The sequence below is a fragment of the Phycodurus eques genome, chromosome 15, assembly GCF_024500275.1.
Source record: "Phycodurus eques isolate BA_2022a chromosome 15, UOR_Pequ_1.1, whole genome shotgun sequence".
NCBI classification, from domain to species: Eukaryota; Metazoa; Chordata; class Actinopteri; order Syngnathiformes; family Syngnathidae; genus Phycodurus; species Phycodurus eques.
This window is the reverse complement of record NC_084539.1, coordinates 20,790,752-20,811,844: the sequence shown is the minus strand read 5'-3', so window position 1 is coordinate 20,811,844 and position 21,093 is coordinate 20,790,752. Positions and strand designations below refer to the sequence as shown.

General features: G+C 43.5%; 1 protein-coding gene across 3 annotated transcripts in view; it reads right to left on the bottom strand.

The window, feature by feature from the left end:
- fibcd1b (fibrinogen C domain containing 1b) overlaps positions 1 to 21,093 on the bottom strand; it is an 83,324-nt gene that overhangs the window by 35,078 nt on the left and 27,153 nt on the right. For all 3 annotated transcript variants that reach the window (XM_061699333.1, XM_061699334.1, XM_061699335.1), the window contains 3 exons: positions 19,402 to 19,881; positions 15,006 to 15,153; positions 9,160 to 9,296 (listed from right to left, as the gene is read on the bottom strand). In XM_061699333.1, coding sequence (XP_061555317.1) covers positions 9,160 to 9,296; positions 15,006 to 15,153; positions 19,402 to 19,881 — 765 coding nt within the window. The remainder of the gene's footprint in view (positions 1 to 9,159; positions 9,297 to 15,005; positions 15,154 to 19,401; positions 19,882 to 21,093) is intronic.

Genomic DNA, 21,093 nt, shown 5'->3' with positions numbered 1-21,093 from the left:
CGATGATTTGAGATTTCATTGCAGCCTGTACAGATTCGGGACAACGCGTGCCGCAAGCAGGAAAGACCCCCCAAAAAATGAAGCAATGGCTGGTTTCCATTCATTCATTTGTAATATTAAATATGCAACTAGTATCTTCCCATGTCTCACCCTCTGACATCTAGATTTTGTCGTGCTTTGTTGTCGCTTCTCCTCACCCCCCTCCTCATTTCCTTTCCTGCTCGGCGAGTGCTTAAGCAAGGCTGTCGCCTCAAAGATTCCGTCAGGACAAGATCGGAGGAGGACCACTTCCCCGGAGGCATTGCTGTGGGGGATTCTTCATCGACCAACCGGGACAGGTCCTCAGGAGAAGCACTTTCCCCCGAGGTATCAACCTGCTGCACTTCATTTCATTCGATGTCCAGCCCTGATAGGGTGGGGGGTCTTTATCTCCGTTTATATTCTGTTGTGCGCAGCCAGTCAGCCAGACAGCTCTGGAAGTTCATACTTTCCTCTTGGCTGAAATTTCTCCATCTGGATCTGGAGTCGCACAACTGAGAACGTTTCCTGTTGACACCTTTTAAACCACAGACGTCACCGAGGTCCAATGTTTGCGCTAGATATCAAAACATAACCCCCCGCCACCGAAATCCTCACAACCTCACAGTTTGGCCGGAGGGCTACGGGTGGTCAAAGTTGTGTCAAAGTCCAGGTGATAAACGTCTTATTAGGTTGGCAGGAAGTAAAGCCTGTTGTCGACGATACTGTAAATATGACGGCGAAGTGCAGGGATGGTACAAAACCTCTGAATTTTGCAAACCCTCTCTTATAACAATGATCTGTACTTACATAGCCCGGCTGTTAATGCAACATTTGAAGCCAGAAAATGGTATTTTTTTATTGCAATGGACGAGTTTGAATGAAAATGATCAATCGTCTTCACCTCCTGCAGAGTAAAAAAAAAACAATTTTAAATCAAGGATGAATCTGGGACAGTCGCAACCTCTTTTCATATTGCGCTCCGCTTGCTTCGCATCGACCCATCTCCATTTTGCAGCTCGATCTCTTTCTCTCTGCGCAGCTCTTAGGTATTAAATTCTTTATACGTGCTGTTCTACATGCTCCACAAAGCCTAAACAACCCATTTTGGCCCTTGAATTACCTCTTGTCTTGTCTGCTTTGCAACCTATTCAGACATCAGAAAGAAAACCGTCTATATAGACACTTTGAGGTCACAGGCAATCTGCTAGGAAAGTTGGGAAATAGGTGTGAGGGGGGGGGGGGGGGGGGGGGGGGGGGGGGGACCCAAAAAGACATCTGAAACTGAGGCTTAGCGTTAAACATTTAAATACATGCAGTCACAACATGAAGGTCTTTCCTGTGCTTGACCTTCACGGAGGCCAATGAGGTTGGGTTCTGGGGTCTTTGGTGACTTCGTGGATGAGTCATTCACCGTTGAAGTCATTTCGGTTGGCGGACCACACTTCCCCCCGTTTTCTCCATTTTTGGATAATGGCTCGGTCCGCGGTTTGCTGGACTACCAAAACCTCGGAAATGGCTTTGTATCCTTTTCCAGATTTCAACTAACCGTGAGACCCCAACCCTAACCCTTGTCCTTACATTTGTTTGGATCGTGGAATGATGCTTTTTTTTTTTGAGATCTTGTATCCACCATTTTGTCGGACAGGGACGGAACTATAGAAGGAATTTCTTGTTTCAACAAATCTGGCGTCAGTCAGGCCTGGTGTGACCGGTTGAAATTGAAACTCTCAGGAAAAAAATGGTTCGTCTAAGTTAACTCATGACTAAACAAAGGGGAGTGTACTTTTACACATTGGGCATAGGTTTGTATTTTTCTGCCCTTAGTAAACACAATTCCTGCATTACAATGTTCCCAATTAGTAAAAATCTACAATTAATGAAAGCCTCGCCCACGAAAAAAAGTTGGGAATCGCCTATTGATGCCACAAGATGGCGCCAAACGATATTAGACAAGGCTTTGGCTTGGGCGCAACAACAGTGAAAAGGGAAGTTTGTTTTATCTATTCTGTATAATTCTGTTTTTAATGTTGTTTTATTGATGTACAGTGTTCTTGAGGGCCACGGAATACTAATAAAATGTGTTAGGATTATTCATTTTTCAGTGAGAAAAGGAGGACAGGTTCCCCAAACAAAATTGCAGATGGGTGAATTGGCAAGGTGCAAATATTCGGGGTGGGGTGGGGGGGGTGGGGAACTGTACTTTGGTTGTCTTTGTGAGAGATTAAAATTGGCCGAAACATTTAAGTGTTAGAACTATTTTAAAAAATCTGAAATCAGGAAGGGGGCAAATACTTACATATGACAGGGCAACTTGTATAACAGAGTCAGTCAAAATGGTCTCAGGGCAAATGTTTGTTTTGGCTTTCTTTGCTGTATTAGCGGCCAATCTAGCGACCTTTTTCGTGACGTAACCTCTGTGATACGGAGGGTTAAGTTTATCACAGGATGGGCCAAATTCTTTCCAATTCAAAAAGCAGCAAAATGGATTTACCACGCGAGATTAGACTGAAGGGGCCTCGTTGACACGCACGTTCGAACATCTTGACGTCTCGTGTATTAGCTGTTCCAGACAGCGCGCTCCCCATTATTATGCTCGATCCCCTCCGCCGCAGCTAATTCTATAAAGCCGCACTTCTTTTTGATCTGCAGAGCAGAACTATCTCAGCGTTCTGGTCTGGTCGTATATGCGAAAAGGTAGACAGAGAGCCGAGTCTCGACGCGCCCTAATCCTGTGGTGTTGGAAAGGTTTATCCTGCGGGAAAGGCACGTCGATCCTCGGTTGAGACCGCGTTGACAACGTGAGGGATTCCTCGGAGGAAGCTTTGGTTTAAAGAATGGGTTTTATCTCCAGACTGTTAATTGGGGCACTCCAAATTGGACGTGGGTGTCAATATGTCAGACCTTTCCTGGTTGTTCATCCCTGTTAGGTTAATTCATGAGGTTATTGTGTGCTTCTAACCATACGTACTCTATTCGTGTGTGAGGGGCCTAAATGTGTCCGACGAAAAGCCGAGATTCACCTCCCAATCTTGAACCAAAACGCAAATCCAAAGTGATACAACGTCGCCACCTACAGGGGTACGTTACTCATTACAGTGGTTTACAAACTTGATATTCACAGTCAAGCTGGGCGAGACCCTCTTCTACACCTACCCGTTAATAAAACGTACTTGACGAATATATACGCCGGTGGCAGTGAAAGGTTTGGTTTCACTCGACAAATATGAACGTTAACGGCAGTGAATGAGTTCATACTGTGCATGGAACATATTTACAACATTCTGGGTGACAGAGTTTAATAGGGCTCAACAAGTCAACAATGTATGGCAACAAAAGTTTTTTTGTCCCCCCAGCACGGCGAACAAACGTCAATCCCGTAGCAACGTCGCAGCCGCCGCTTTTCCTTCGTTCCCGGGGTCGGATTCGCATGCATCGCATTAACCTCCCTGTAATCGCGGCAGTAGATGAAGGCTACTTAACAAGCCGCCTTAAGCACTTCAGCGGGATTTCTGTCAGCGGCGGGGAGTCTGCGGCGTGCGCAGATGGGACGCGCCGACAGTCCGACCGGGGGGGGGAAAGATGTTTGTGGGAGATTTACAACCTGGCACGTGAGCGACTGGAAAGTAGAAGGCGTGCCAGCGGCGGCATGTAGGCACGGGGGTGAATGCTTTATAATCCTATTAGAGAGGCAGATGTGCTACCAACACAGCGGCAACAGGCGGGAACAGACGGAGGAACGCAATCATCCTCCAGCTTTTTCTGAAATTTTTTTTTTTGCGTGCGTTTTCATTGATAAGATTATTCCTGGCCGTCTGCGGTAAGGCGATCGAGCGACACGTCCGAGGAGAAACCTGCTTCGCCGTACGGGCGGGAGGAAAATGGTTGGCTCAAGATGGACACGAGGCGGTGAAGGTGTGGGAAAGGTAGAAGGGATAACAGCGCACAACGTTGTGGAGCGATCACATGTCAGAGTGTCCTGGAACATCAACACGGACGCACACAACACTGTGGCCCGATTACCTTCCGTAAGACGACTGGAGCAAACGTGCACGCGCACAAAACTGCGGAACGACCATGTTAGAATCGACTGGAACGCACAACATTGCGGCGCAATCGCACATTAGAGTCGATTGCAATACAAAAATGGGGACACACAACATGATGGAAGATAAACATTGATGCGCACAATATTGTAGTGTCATTACGTTCCACAATCTACAGTCATTGACCAAACATGGATGCGCACAAAATTGTGGAGCGATGACCTACCATAAGTCGACTGCATTGGTGTCAAACTCAAGGCCCCGGGGGCCAGATGCGGCCCGCCACATCATTTTATGTGGCCCGCGAAAGCAAATCATGCTCGTCAACGTCCGTGATTTTTGCGAAAATCTGTACCCAAATTCCAAATTGTCATAATAATAAACAATAATGTTGAGGTATTGCATTTTTCTGTTACCAAACCCTTCTTCTACAGTCATTGAAATAATACTTGAACAAACTATTATCCTTGTCTTCTGATTTCAAAACTAGTTACCCCTCAATTTGTTGTGTAATGGAAATAATACGATTTGGTGATTAAACATTTGACGGTTCTAACGGCCCTTTTAGGGAAAGCATAACTACAATGCGCCCCGAGACAAAAACGAGTTTGACACCCCTGGTCTACTGGAACAAACATGGAAGTACACAACATCGTGCAGCAACTACATGTCAGAATGTACTGGAACATGAACATGGATGCACACAACATGGGTCATTTTTCACTCGATTACAGCATGCGGTAAGTCTTCAAATTTGCGTAATCAGTGGAACAGTTTATGCGCCTCGGACGTTGCTGCTGTTTTGGTTCACAACCGATTTCAAATGGGCTCAGCTTCTTAACATCGTGGCGTACATCTCAGAGTCGACTGGAAGGCTAAATTGTCATTTAAGTCGCTATGTCCAGATATTGTCATCTTTAATGCAGCTGTGAGACTGTTTGGTTGCCTCAGTAGGTGCTGCTGTTTTGCTTAGCAACAGAGTTCAAATGAGTTCAACTCTTTCGTGTACTTGGGTGAATAATCACATCTTTAAATGGAAATAATTACTTCCTGTTTTTTTGTTTTGGTTTTTTTTTTACATTTTTTTGTTACATTTGAGGGAGACGTTTGTTTATAGAAACCTCATTTTTGTGCAAATGTCGCAAAGTATGAAAAGAAGCTGAAGAGGAAATAAAAAAGGAGAAACGGCAAAGAAGTTTTGAAAGGCTCGCCGCCTTACAAAACGCCAATAGGACACGTGCAACCGTCCCTGCTCTCTATTTTACTTTTTTATTTTGTTCCAACTAATAAACGAACACATGAAATATTGAGTTGGAACGTTCGTTGCGGAACACGGAAAAGGGGGGGGGGGGGGGGCACTCTGCGCTTCGAAAGCACACAAACACGCGGGAATTGGACATTCAATATGAAACTTTTACTTTTCTCTGAATGGCATATTTGTCGCTGACTTCTGATAAAAGCTCCTCCGGCGTTTCATGACGCACGTCCCTTCAATAATGCACGCCGTGCTTATTTTTACACCGTATACCTTTTAACACAAGTCACAATTGGAGACATTAGTTCGCATTTAAAAGCCATCGGAAATATGTTTGCCCAGAGGATTACTTTAGCCAATACATCTTTTAGTATTTGTACGACTGTCAGGTGGATTGTGAGTGTTTTTCCTTTTTTTTTTTTTTTTTTAATGGATTGAGTAGAGTAGATTCTGTATTTTATTTTATTATTTTAAAGATTTTGAAGTTCCATTTCCTGTTCCATGATTGTTATCACATTTTTCTACATGATGCATTTCTATGAAGCAATAAAAATTCATTTCCCGTTCTGTGGTTATCAATAGATTATTACTTGAGCGTTTCTAGGTCATAATAAGTTACATTTAGGCTCCTATGGTAGAGTCAAGCAGCAAAAAGCTCAATTTCTTGTTCTATTTCTATGTCCCGTTCTATGGTTATTTGTAAATTTTCCTTGCGTGTTTCAATCCCAAATTTCTCTTTCCTGTTTTTCGGCGAGCATTGTATTTTCTTTGCCTGTTTCTATGACGCAACAAGTTCCACTTGCTGTCATCACATTTTTCTTATTTGTGCATTTCTATGCCGGGATAAATTCCATTTTCTATTCCATCTATTATTGCTATTTCTGTTTTTTTTTTTGCTTTACGACGTGGCGGTAACTTTTATTTCCTGTTCTATGCTCGTCAACACATTTTCTTTACTCTTTCTCCCTCTTATCGCGCCCCCCCCAACCCACTCGAGCCCCCCACATTCTTCTTCTCTTCCTAACTTCCCTCCCGCTAACCCGTTCATCCCTGGAGTCACCGACATGTCACGGCGGTATGCTAATGCGGCTGCGGCATATGGCTCATTGCTTATTTAAGCTCGGCCTCGACAGACCGACAGAGTGTAAAGCTACCGACTCGACCCGTCCTCGGTTTCCCGGCCGGTTCGGATGACGTCGCGTTGATCTCGTTAATGAGGCAGAAGTGCGATAGCCATCAGCTCAGCACACCGGGCTGGATCACTAGCCGCTATCGGAAATTCAAATCCCATTAAGAGAAGGTTATACCCGCAAAAGGTGTCGAAGAAGCTTTCGCGGTTTAGATTTTTTAAATTTGTTTTTTAAGACGTGCAAACTGATGCTGCAGCGCCCTGTGACGCTGAAGCTAAACAATCTGTCACTCTGACAGTATCGCCTTATTTGATGATTGGGAGGTCGCGACCTTGCCCGTCTGGCAAATTCGCTGTCACGCCGACGTGACGGCAGAGGTGCGGGGAGCTGGAAGTGATGCCTGCATGGCGGGTGTTCCGTCACCACAGGAGGGGAAAAAAACAAACAAACAAAATGCTGTGAGTCGTCGCTTATAGAGATCAAACTGGCAAATGTGTTATACTGACGCTACCCTATTTACATACAGAAGCATCTTGAATTGTTCATGTGTTGTTATGAAAAAAATCGAATCACGCGGCTAAGTCGACTTCAAAATTAGGTCATTCCTGCCTCAAAGCTCCGCCCGGACCAAAAAAAAAAAAAGCTCTTGAACCATGTTTGCGCCGCTGAACTAATGTTTCACACGGACATTTATTGCAGACGGACACAGTGTTGGGCCAGTGATAAACTTGGTCAAAAACAGCACAGGAACGCCCAGAAGTGATTTTTAAGACATTCTTCAATGTGCAATGTACATATAACATGATAAGTATGAGTGAGCTGAATGGTACGTATTTGGTCATCGCTAGCGTGCTCATGCTAACTGTTTAGCATTTTGCTGTCTCAAATTCTGCACATGAAATTTATACCATCCACTCAAAAAATGTAATATAGTGAACCAGCACAAATATGTGTTGGGAACTTATCATCGTCTACGGCGCAGTTACAGTTTGACCCATCTTCGTCACTATGAATCCGTCCAACACAGATCAGTTATTCAATTTCCATTTAGAACATGCATTTGGTGCAGGAAATTCTCAGGAAAAAAACAAAAAACAAAACGCTTCCCACCTCCAAGGTCTTCAAATATTCTTCAAATAGCGGGACGACAAAAGCAGATATTAGGTTTATTAAAATGTAAATGCGGCGCATTCCTTTATTCCCTTTAAGCGAGTGGGCCATATTCACGCACTAGTTGGCAGACATGAAAGGAGCCAATTATTTCTATGGAGTTCATAGCGAGGAAAAAATATATATATTCACAGTTCTTGATTTGTGCTTTGGACAGATTCCAAAAATGTGAAAGAAAAAAAAAAAAATTAAAGGTGTCGCTAGGAGTTAAACCTCGATTAGAAAGTGCTTGCATTCTCCCTCCCCAAGGACATCCTCACTTCACAACAAACAGAAATAAACGTCTCAGAGGAGCGTGGCTTTCTCTGTGTATATATCTTTGTGACTGTGTGTGTTTTTGTCGGTGAAATACATAAAAAAAACAACAACTTCCAAATACAACTTGAAAAAGCGCCGCCGTGTCAATGTTTGTTCAGCTCCAAGCAGCGGCGGCGACAACATCGAGGCCGGCGGCACTTTACTGCAGCGAGGCAAACAAATGGCTCCTAAACACAAAGGGAACTCTATATATATAAAAAAATAATAATACAACATCTCCAATTTATGTTCTCAAGTCAAAGCAAAAAATAAATAAAATTAGCCGAATGACGACTTTTATCTAAAAAAAACCTCATCAGTAAGGGCACTTGTACCTCAAGGCACTACTGCGCCACATAACAAAAAGAGCATTACAGTAGTAATGCAACAAAATAACAAAAGAAATATGCTGTTCCAGAAAAACACTTTACAAAGAAAAAGGGTATTGCAAAAAAATACGGGTCCAAAAATAACCCCAAAAAAATTTGGCATGAAAAAAAAAACTACTCACCACAAAACAGAAAAATCAGAAAAATTGGGTGACAAAATTAACACATTACAAAAACAATCCTTATCACTAAATAACACGCTCCATAAAAATCTGGTGGTCCAAAAATATGACACTACAAAAAGACCTCTGTGTTGAAAAAAAATAACGAAATATAAAAAATAATCAGCAGTACAAAATAATTTTACAAAAATAAAACGTTATGTTAAAATTACCCGCCCCCCCCCCCCCCCAAAAAAAAACAAAAATACCGCATTTTAAAAGAATTGTCGTAGAGAATATAATCTATTACGAGAAATAAATTGCATGACAAAAATAATGCTTACCGTGTGACACTTTAATAACAAAATGTGCTTAAAAGTAGGTTACATATAGATTGTTATAGAAAAATAACGTCTTCCAAAAAATGCATCGCAAAAAGTGTTTCAAACGCAACAAATTGCAAAAAGCAGGTTTTTGAAGGCTTAATGAGGACGGTTTTGACTTCTTTCAGCTATGCATTCTTCCCTATGGAGGCAAAGTAGCTGTCGAGTTGTTAGAAATCTGTCTTAAGGCAGCATCTCATTCGACTCCAACTCCGTTTTGGTCTGGCTCCAGCCTTTTTTCACGCGACCCACTTTTCTTTACTCTCGCCCAAACAGGAACACATATACAACAACATACACGTTACAACAAAACACATACAACAACAACAAAAACCGAACAAAACTCTTGAGAGCAACTTGCGCGACTGACCGTCCAGCCGCCGCCGTCCGTGGTCATGTCGCAGTAGACCTGGAAGCCGGTGGGATGGTGGACGGGGAAGACAGAGTAGATGCCGTCGTCTCGCTGCCCGCTGGCGTACAGGTCGCCGCAATCCCGAGGACGCGAACCTGCGGAAAAGAAAGTCAAGGGCTTTTTCAGCGCACAAGTCGAACCAAAGTTGTCCTAGTAGTGTGATGAAATGTCATGCTTTAGTGGAAAAAAAACGACTAATAAGACACGGTTGTTCTACAAGAAGGTCAAGTTGTTTTTCTAGTGCGCTGAATTGTCTTACTTGTGATGACAAAAGCGTACTAGTACATGGACCTTAAGCTGGATAACAAGGATATGTAATAAATGCCCAATCGGCTTTCCATAGTAGATAGCCGGCGTATACTCAGGGAAACTTTTGGTTTTCCCATCTGTTCCCTTTGATTTATTCCTTTGGTTTCTTCCTCCTGCGAGACGAGAAGGACGCTGACGCGGCACAAAGTTGCTCACGCTGGGTGAATAAGGTCACGTTTGATTTATGTGCGCTTCCCTTTCTTCTCTCATGTAAACACACTTCTCCGACTCCTGACACGTTCGCATCCGTCGCCGGCCGTGTTTTGAATGTGCAAGGAAACTAAAGGGATTAAGGTAACACGGATGGATGGAGGACGCGTAGATTGATGGGTGGGCGGATGAATGACTGCTGTATTATATGAATAGAAAAATATTGAGATGGAAGGGTGGGTATAAATCCATCGTTTATCCATCCGCCCATTTGTCATTGATTCACCAATGTAGTCAGCCGTTATCCATTTGACGCGAGGCAAGTTTGGTCAAGTACCGAAATTCAAAACACTGAACCACTGCAAAAGTTGGAAAGGGTTTTAATAATCAGACAGGCCAGTTTAAAGCCAGGATGCAGAGCAGTTGGCGCCCCCGTCGAAAGGGTCAGGCTTTGAAGAATGGGAGATTGATGAAGTGATGCAATGTTCCGTAATCTACATGTAGCATGTCACGAAATGCTTGGATTTCACTGTAACCCAAGATTCACAGAGCGCAGAAACGGGAAAACTCACACCTTGTTGACCTTGTAGCAGAGTGTCCAACAGCCGTGGGGGGGCAGGAATAGGAAAATGTAGGCAGAACTCTCACTGGTTCGTGTTGCAGTGTCTTGCTTGAATGATTGACGGGCAAGCTTACACTGATTGCATCATTCACAAGGCCTTCAATAATGAGGTGTAGCAGACTGTTGCTAGAAGAATGTGATTGGGTGACAGATTGGATCTCTGTCACGGCAGACTGTGACAGAAGACCTGGCAGACTGTGACACCATTAATTCAACGTCCATCCATTCATCGTGTGCATCTGTTCATCCATCCACCAATCTGTTATCTATCTCCAGATTCATGCACTCAGCCATCTAGCATTCCCCAAGATTCAGGCATCCCACCAATACATGTCCATCATTTATCCATCCATTCATCATTTATTCATCTAGTCAGTCAATTGATTTTACATCCCCCCGTCACCATCTGCCCATCCATCCACCTAGTGTATGTATCGTTCATCCATCTACCGTATATCATTCCTTACATTCATTATCACCCATCCATCATTCATTCACCCAGTCAGCCATCCAATATTGATTCAACATCCATCCATTCATCACTCTCTTTCATTCATCCCCAAATTCCTTCATCCATTAATCTACCATTCCCAAGATTCTGTCATCCACCTGTCCAACATCCATCATTTATCCACCCATCATTCGTCAATTATTTTGTCAGCATTCATCCGTTCATCAGACCGTCTGTTGGTCTATCCACCGCTCATCCTGCAAGGTTTTCTCGCATCTCGGCGTAAGCCTCCAATAAGCGCCAGCCTTCTTCATGACAGCGACTAAATGAGAGCCAAGCATGTTTCTTCTGGCCATTCGACTGGAAACAAAGCCGTCCATCTGGACCATTTTTACGGACCGCTGTTGTCCTCCGTGACATTTTTGAATATGTCACAAAAAGAGTTATTTCCACCATGTGAAGCCGGTCCGGGGCGCTCCCGAGGGACGGATAAAAACATCATCATCGGGAGGATGCATCAAGTCGCGCTGGGTTTTGCGGGAATCGCCTAATTAGTTTTCGCAAACAACAAATGAAAACCCAAATGCCTCTGGGGAGGTAAAACAGCTACTTAATTAATGGAAAGACTAATACATTTTTTACTGTGATCACGTTTGTCAGAAGTGATTTATCCATATTTTGTCTGTTCATGCTCCATTCTGTTACACAGAATGGAGTCCATGTTGAAAAGATTCACTGGGAATAAGTCTAGTTTTGGTATCCATGAAAGTGACACAATGGGTAAAAAGAGAAGAAAGGAAAGACCATTTCCAAGGCCAAATGGATATTTAAGTAGGGGGGGGGGGGGGGGGGGAGGACATTATTTGTTCATGTTTGTTTGTGGGCAGGAATTAACCACTTCCACTACTGCACTCGAGCTGTTCTTCTAAAACCCAGCAGTTTACACAAGCCTGGTTTCAACTATAAATGAATAAAACTTGTTTTTCCACCAATGCAATTTTGTGACAGATTTACTGATGTTGTACTACTTCCTTCGTTGGTAGGGTCCCCAAAGCCAAAATACTGCATCTGCCATTGCCCTTTATTTATTTTACCAGCCTCTTAACGACAAGTAACTAACATGTTTATGACAAGCTGATGCCACGTTAATAACAGGATAACAACATGTTAATAACACATTAAAAATGTTGGATGCCCGCCATTGTCATTTGTTTATTGTGTGACCTTCCTGTTTACAATAAACGATACCATATTAATAAGACACTAATTTTCCTCCATTTGTTTACTGTCACCTTTCTCTTTACAGGTGAATAACCTGTTAATAACACACATGCAAGTGCGTCAGTAACAAGTTCATAATTCAATAACATGTTATGAGCACTTTAGAATCACATTAATAACACGTTAATAGCTATAAGTAGCATATTACCTGTCTGTATTAACGCTATTATCAATTATTTACTGTGTGCCCGTCTTCATGTTAATAAGTTATTACCACGTTCATAACACCTTGATAACACATTACAATATACTGGTTGTTGTTTTGTTGTCATATACTATACTTTTATGGACATTTTAGTTCGGTGGTCTGTCTGTGAGATTTTGCTAACGTAAAATATGTGCCTTAGCTCAATAAAAGTTAGGAGATGCTGCACAATGCAACAAAACTGATTTACAAAAATCCTGGGCTTGGCAGAGATGAGACTTGTTTTCACAGTGTTTTTTTTTGTTTTTGTTTTTGTTTTTGTTTTTTTCCAAAATCACCAGCTGCTGCCTCTGCTGAAGTGGTCAACCCACTTTGCATCCGAGAAACCGGGCGGTAAAGCCAGCCTAACGAGAGGCTCACTACCGCCAGACAGGTAGGCGCCGTCACGATCTCGGAACACATCAGTGACAAGTACATCGCGTTTTTTTTTTTTTTTGTATTTTACAGTGGTACCTTGCCTTGTGACTGCCCATTGAACGGGTCAAACAGTCAAACACACACAAATACACAATGAGCTGCTGTCAGCCACAACACACACCCAGGTGCTCTCACACGAAACTGACTCCAAGACCTGATGTCACTCAGTTGCCCACGCACCTTAAAGGCACACACAAATACTACTGTACATAGTAATTTCTTTACCTTTACGTCTTAAAATACTTTATTTAGTTTTATATACAATGCAGTTACGGTACTATTGTTCTTCATTAGAAATTTAGCACAAAAAAAAAACAAAAAAAAAAACTGCCGATTTTTGGGGGGGCTGGAGCGGATTAATGGTAGTCCAATTCATTTCAATGGGGAAAATTGATTTGATATACAGTGGCACCTCGATTTATGATGTGTGCCTTTGAGGGGCGTGGCCGAGTGAGTTGAATTGAACGGATTGACAAGCAAGTCAAGGTGCAACTGTATTTTTCATTCCGGTAAATATTACATTTAAACCACATATAGTTTGCGTTGACGCCCGCCCGATTTAATTAAGCATGCACGACTTGTTCCTCTGATGCGGGTGGGAGAAAGGTGCTGCTGCCACCTTTAAAAGATGACCTATGAGCCCTGACAGACAGCTGAGCCAACAGGACACCTGCTGCCGCCGGGCTTTTTGTCGAAAATAATGAGAACGTGTCAGTTTTATGAGATGTTCCCCGACAGGACCCGGCGTCAGCGCTGACGTTGCGCCCGTCAGGCTGACGACACAAAGAACACATCCCTGTAATGGAGAATTGGAGGGCGGGGGAGGAGGCAGCTGTCTCGGAGTAGTGATCCAGACATTTGTAGTTTTACATTTTTATGCCGTATTCAGAGATCTGTCTATTGCATAAAGAAATGCTGTAAGTGGGCCCAAATACCAAAGACGAGATTGGTACCTAACGTTTTACAAATTAAATAAGTGGAAAGGCACCCAAATGTTGGTGCTAATTGCAAATGCTGGCTTCCTACTGACTAGTTAATAACAGTTAAATAACATTAATTGCACGTTACTATGTTAATAACACATTTATATCACACTAATAACACATGAGGGTGTTACAAAAAGCTGGTTGTCCACCATTGTTGTCATTAGGGATGCACCGACACCACTTTTCTTTTTCCCAGACCGAGTACGAGGACAAGCACATTTGAATACTCATTGGTACCGCGTACCGAAACTAGATTTTTGCATTTACGCCTTGCGATTGTGACGAAAGTGCCTACTAAATGAATCAAACATTGTTCTGAAATACATAACACAAACTCATCTTGAATATGGCACAAGTTTAACTTAAATATAACACTTTGTGGAGTAACAACTTGTCATTAATCACAGTTTTACACACAACCAACTGCATATTTTTCTAACAGTCTTTGTTACCTGTGAGAGCTTGTGCTTGCATAGTTAATAACATCTTAATAACATGCTACAACATCAATAACCCATTTATACAACATTCATTTATGCCGTGTTTCACCCTGTTGCTGTCATTTGCTTACTGTCTGGCCTTCGATATAGAGTTAATCAAAATTAACAGTAATAACGTGATAATAATATAATATAATGTTATTAACGCGTAATAACATTATAATGTTGTCGTGATATTTGAACAGTATTACCACCTTAATAACATAAAACATCTTTTGTTCTTGGCTTACTGTGTGGCCCTTCCACCTAACAAGCTAAGAAGCACATGAAATTACTTATATGTAACTACCATATTAAGACCACATTAATATGTTGATATCATGGTAATAATACATTACAAACCAGTTGGTTTTTTTTTTGTACACATTTCAGTCATCAACATATGCAAATAGTAGGAAAACTGACACATTTGACATGACACATACTCGCTAACCAATTCTATTGGCGTTTTGGCGTGACTTAATTAGCGCGGGATGCTCGTTTGGCATGCAGACCACAACACCCGTTCAGCAGCTCAACTCGCGGCACAAGAGAAAACTGCGACTCGTTCAAAAATTTCCATCCCATCAATATTCCACCTGATTCCCCGTGCAGCATCGCTGATCCTTTGCAGCCGAAATCCACTTGCTTGAAAATGTCACAATTCCAAAATATATATATTCTGTATATCTATATATCAGGAAGTCATATTACCCCTCCAGAGAGTGAAAAACAAACAAACAAACAAACAAAAAACAAGCGCGTCATAATCAGTATATCTGCTCCGTAGCGTACGAGCAAACAGCAAAAATTCACTCATATCGACTCTTATTGTATGCGCCTGGGCGGCGAAATCCAATGAAGGCGCGCACGACAGACAAAATAAACAAACACGCCGATTTACCGTTGGCACAGCCTTTGAAGCGGGAGCCCCTCGCCGGCGCCCTCTGCAGGTCAGCCTTGGTGCGCGCCTTCAGGCCCACGTTTTCCTTCTGCATGGCGTTGAGCGCGTCGCTCACTGAGTTGACCACCTTCACCATGTCTGACAGCAGCTGCGGGAAAAAAAACAAAAAACTCTTTGACTCTTATATGCTGTTCATTTCCTATCCACGTCCCGTGTTAACTAAAGAAAAGTTATTATTTTTTTTTTTTAGCTGATTTACTTTTTTGAGATTCCCCCATGTCTCTTTAAAGACCAACAAGTCCCAGTTTCTGCAGGAAATCTGTGCAAATATGTTTACTGCAAAGGCCTCCTCCTTAATACCACTTAGTAACATGTTAATAACACATTCATAACATATTAATAATATGATATCAAATTTGGTTTGACTTGCATTGATGTTAATGTGTCCATATAAGTTAGCAACAAGTTAATATACAACGTATTCTAACCATGTTAATGTTAAATTACTAACACAATAATAACATATTGCAATTATTGTTACGGTTGTCAATGTTAATAATCGTTTAATAATACTGTACATGACCAAATGTGGGTTGCTTTCCTGTTTTGTGTGGTGTTCCTCTAAATAACAAGTTAAAATGTTTATAACATAACAATAACACAATAATAAGAAATTAAGAGCACTTAAACATGAAATGTTGTTTGCTTGCGGCCTTTCCAAATAACATGCTAATTACATGCTAATAACATGTTAATGAAGACATTTGACATTGCCTCCAATGATCCCTCATGGAACTTCACCTGTTTGTCCACTGGGTGAGATTGAATCATTAATTTTTCACCCGAGAGTAACAACTAATTAGTCCCAGCGTCCTTAAACGTACCGCTAAGGACGGATGGAGTGACTTTGAGATGGGTGAAAAGAGGAATAAATTTGGGAAACCAATTTTTGGAAACCCTAATATGAAGCAAAACCTAGTCTTGTAACCCAAACATACGTAACGAAATTGACTCGAAACCCCAATGTGAAACCCTGACGCGAGTCACAACTAACCAGCCCGAGCGTCCTTAAACGCATCGGTAAGGACGGAAGATTGACTATGAGAGGGGTTAAAAAAAAAAAAAAACAATCGTTGGCAAAAAGAAATAAAACATGATTTTTTTTTTTTTATAATAAACACTGCCTTGAATCCAAACAAAACCAAAGATATAAGCAGCCTTGCATCATCCAAAGACATAAAAAGGGCACAACGGCAGCAGGAAGGCCCTGCGGGACGCCAGGTGATGAATGGGCCTTCGCGGCCGGGCGTGCTTCGCCCTCGCGACCGCCCCCTCCCGCCACCCCTTCTGTTGGCGAGGGGGGTCGTATGGATGCGGCGCACCAGTTGGCTGGCGGCCCCGCCCCGCCAGGTGTTTGGCCTCCCCTCGTACCATTGTGCTCGCGTTCGCACGTTTCGCACGCGTTTCTTTGCAGCAAACACAGCCGAGGCGCGCTGCGGTCATGTGACACAAACACCAGCGCCGCATTCAATATCACCAACAGGCATGTGTTCAAACCCTAATTTGAAACCCTAACATGGGAATGGATTTTGTTTTTGGGGGCGCTGGTATGGATTCATGGCATTTCCATTCATTTCAATTGGGAAAGATGATTTGAGATACACGTGTTTTGACCCTCCCGACTTACTGTATCTCGGCGCGTCCGCGGCAAGGCAAAGCCTTCTTGGGGCTTCATCATTAAGTGCGGCGCGGCGGTTCATCAATTAGGACGCCTGATGTAATTAGCTCTCGTTAGGCACCCTTCACACTGGCTGGCGAAGTAAGTCAGCAGATTCAGTCATTATCAAGCCATTAAACGCTCGTTATCAGCACTAAATGGCAGCGTATGTTTGGGGGGCCGGGGTCCGCACTGTGAGGGCTCTGACTAACACAAAGTACGACGTGGAAGTATTGAGTGGTACTTTTGTCCGAAAATTTCCCAAAATGAACCTCGACCTTCGTTTGAAACTCTCGACCGGGAGTGAAAAGCTGAACTTGAGACCCAACCGTGGCTTGAAACCCAACATCGGGATTGAAACCCCAATTTGAAGTCCTAATCCAGGCATGAAACCCTAACAGGAAACCTAACCCTTTCTTGACAGCACAAGTAAGTAAAAAAAAAAAGACTACGTTCCCGGTATTGAGTGCATACTCCAAGTACTTTTTGTTCTAAATGTTGCCGGCCGCCCATTTACTTAATTGACTGGGGATTTAATACCCGATGTGACTTTGATGGTTATCCGCCAATGATCCAATTATCATTATCCGCACTTATCTCATGGAGCTTTCAAAGTTAATTGCGCCACAGCGACGAGCTTTCCTTTCTCATTACGTCTCCTCAAAGGACCTCGCGGCGGGACCGATAAACGTCTCCCGCCGACGGTCGCGGAAGTCGGCACTCGGGTCTCGACGATGTTAATATTCCGCAGGTGTCCCGCGACAGTTCTATCGGGGCCGGTTGTCAAAGTGGACTTGTGTGTTGTGTTTCCGGACCCCGAGAAAAAGATTTGCTGAAAATCCTCGTTTGACACTATAGCTTGAAACCCTAACCCGTGTGTGTAAACCTAACCCAGGCTGAAAACCACCTTGATTTGAAACCTTTACCCAGGCTTGAATCCCTCATTTGAAACCCTAACACTTGTTTGAAACTGTCACCCTGGTGTGAAAATCGAACCCAGGCGGCGTCCAATTAAGCTTCCAACAGTTCAAATAAAGACATTTTTTCCTGGGAATCCAATCAATATCGCAAACTCTGAGAAAAAAAACCAAAACAATATCGATCCTCCCAACTTCTCAGGGGGAACGGAAATTGTGGGAGTGAGAAGTTCGATATTTTTATTTTCAAGCCAATGACTAAGATGATAGCCGCGTAGTATTTCTCAGTGTGTTTTATTTGAGCCGAGCGGGATGCTGTCAGGGAAAGCGAACGTAGCGGTGGTCTGCAGGGGGGCTCTTTGCAACTCGTTGCGCGGCGCATCGCGATGCCCGGCCGCAGGTGGCCCGTAGCTCACGCGCGGCCCGGCGGAAGCGAGCGTGCACGAGCGCCGCGCCGCCCCGACGACGCCATCAATCTTCGGGGATTGTCCGGCCACGTTTTGCTTCGGCCAGGGCTCGGCGCATCAATTGGCATGAAATACGGACGACGCGTAAACAATAGCGAAGCCTCAATGAAATCAACGCAATCTAACTTGAAACCTTAAATCTTGTCTGAAACCTACATTTCAAACCCTAACCTTTCTTTAAAACCATACAATTGGCTTGAAACTTCACCCTTGTCTTAAAACCTGGACTTGAAACCTTGACCCTTGTCTGAAACCAACATTTGAAACCCTGACCTTTGTTTGAAATCTTAATTCAGACTTCAAACCCGAGTATAAACCCCTAACCCTGGTTTGGAAGCTTGACCCTTTTTTAAAACACAACCCAGACCTTAAACCTTGTGTTAAAAGTAATTTTGAAACACTAAACCTGACTGCAAACCCCAACCCTTGGTTGAAACCCAAACCCAGGCGGAAAACCCTAATCCTGGTTTCAAACACCTGGATTATTATTATTATTATTTTTTTTTTTACCTAACCTCGAAACCCTAATCCTAATTTGAAAGCATGACCCTCGCTCGAAACACTGAACTGAAACCCGAACCCAAGTTTGAAACCCAACAGTTGGTTTGAAACCCTAACCATTGTTTGAAAAGCTCTCCCTCTTGTGTCGCCCTCACCCACATCCGGGACAGAACAACCAATCTTGGTAACCAATCGACCCTTTTTGGATGCTCACCACGCTGATGTTCATTCGAAGGTAAGTTTAAAAAAAAAAAAAAAAAAAGTCCTCTTTATATATCTTATACAGGTAATGTTATTCAACAAGTGGCTTGTGATCATTTTCACAGGACTCGTGCCGCAAATCGGCGGCTAGCTAACTTAGGGCTGAAGTTAGCTTCGTTGCGCTAACGTCAATTCATTAGCTTATTTGTGCGTTACTAAAATAGAATTTTGGCCACTACTCAGAAAGAAAGGTCATAAAGCTTAAGTACTGTCATGTGTGTTAATAAGTATTTAATAAGTTACTAAGTCAAACGTATTTTTGTTTTTCTTGTTTGATGGTTTCGGCCATTCTAATTGGTAGTATTTTGTCAAAATGTGGTGTTGAACTTGAAAGGCATTTGCTAAAAGACTAAAGCTCATCGACTAAAACGATCTGCTACAGTAATGACTAAAATGTGACGAAAACGGAGAAGCGTTTCTGTTGGAAAAGAAGAAAAACCAAGACTGAAACTAAGATAGCTGCTTGAAAACAACACTGGTGAAAAGGTTTATGGAAATGGTTTGATGGCTGGATTCCGTTTGTTCGTTCCTACCTGTATGAGGCGTGCTTGCTCTGACTGCAGCGTGTTGAGGTCTTGGCCCAGGCTTCCCTGCCCCCGGCGCAGGGACTCGTAGTCCATCTTCAGCTGTCCGGCGTGGGCGGACAGCTTGGCCACCTCCTCGGCCAGGCTGACGAGCAGCGCTCGGTCCTGGCCCTTCACCGACTTCAGGTCCGAGTCGTGGTCGGTGAGCGAGTGCAGCAGCGAGGTCTGCACGCCTTCCAGCCGCAAAAAGTTGCCGCTGTAGTCGGGGCAGTTGGGGTCGATGAAGATGTTGACGCGAGAGCCGTCGCCGCGCTCCACCGTCACCAGGGCGTTGGCCTCGTCCTGGTTGGTGGAGATGTGCGGCACGCCGTCCGACATGGGCGGCGCCTGGTTGTGGTTCATGAAGAGGATGGTGCCCGTCACCGTGACGGCCAGCAGGACGGCCACGAAGAGCAGGATGGTGCACAGCAGGTAGCTGCAGCTCATCCTCTGCGAAGAGAGAAAAGATGGGGCACATTTTTAAGATTTTTGGAAGCGCGCCCACAAAAAAAAAAAAATCATAAAGTCTACAGAATCACTGAAACCCTCAACCGTGTTTGAAACCTCAATTAGGAACCCTAATCCAGGTTTGAAAACCTAACCCTTGCTTGAATACCAAACCTTGTCTTGAACTCTCGTGACACCAATTTAAAACTCTCATCATGGCTTGAAACCCTAACTTGTTTAGAACCCGAACCCAGGCTGAAAACTCCTCATTTAAAAACCTCATTTGAAACCCTGACCCAAGTTTGGAGCCCAAACCCTGCCTTGAAATCCGAAATTGAAACCCAAATCTTTGCTTGATACCTTAATTTCAAACCCTAATCCGGATTTAAAAACCTAACACTTGTTTAAAACCCTAACCCAGACTTCAAACCCCTTATTTGAGATCCTAATCTTTGTTTGAAACCCTCACCAATATAGAAGCCTAACCCTTGTTTGAAATCTTAATTTGAAACCTTAACCCTTGTTTAAAACTCAAACCAAGGGTTGAAACCTTAACTTTCTACCCTAAAGGGAAACCTTAATCCTGGTTTGAAATCCCAACTTGCAACCCTAACCCTCGTTCAGTAGTGGTAGGAGTAAACGTGTTTTTATTCAGCTAAAACGTAAACCCATTCAAAAAAATAAAAAAATAAAAAAGGTGCACACATCTCACGAATCGATCAAGCTGTGGCAACGTTCTGAATTCTTTTCGGACTGTTGCCGTCCAAACATCCCGCATGAAGGACGTTAGCCCCTCAAGGGCCCTGATGCTGATGCGTGTGGCATCAATTTGAAAAAAAATGCCATCATCAAATAGTAGGCGGCGTGGGCGCAATGGATTAATTCAGCCAACATTATGTAAACAACGAGCAGGGCAATCGCCGGACAGGGAAAAGCAGGCGTCTTCTGGCAGCATCGCGGCCATTAACGAGAGCGTAAAATGGCCGCGCGTTTGACCTTTCACGACACGGCTCGATTTTCCGTGGGACGGTTCCGAGACGGACACGAGGAAGCATTACAGCCGTGCCCGCCGTGATTACAAGCTCCGCCGCAATGACTCGCCGTATGATTTCTTATAATCGCTTCGTCCACACCGGCGGATGAATGAGGAGCGGAATATGCCGTGTTTGTTTTATGTTTTGTATGTGCAAGCGTGTGTGCGAGAGAATGCGGGCT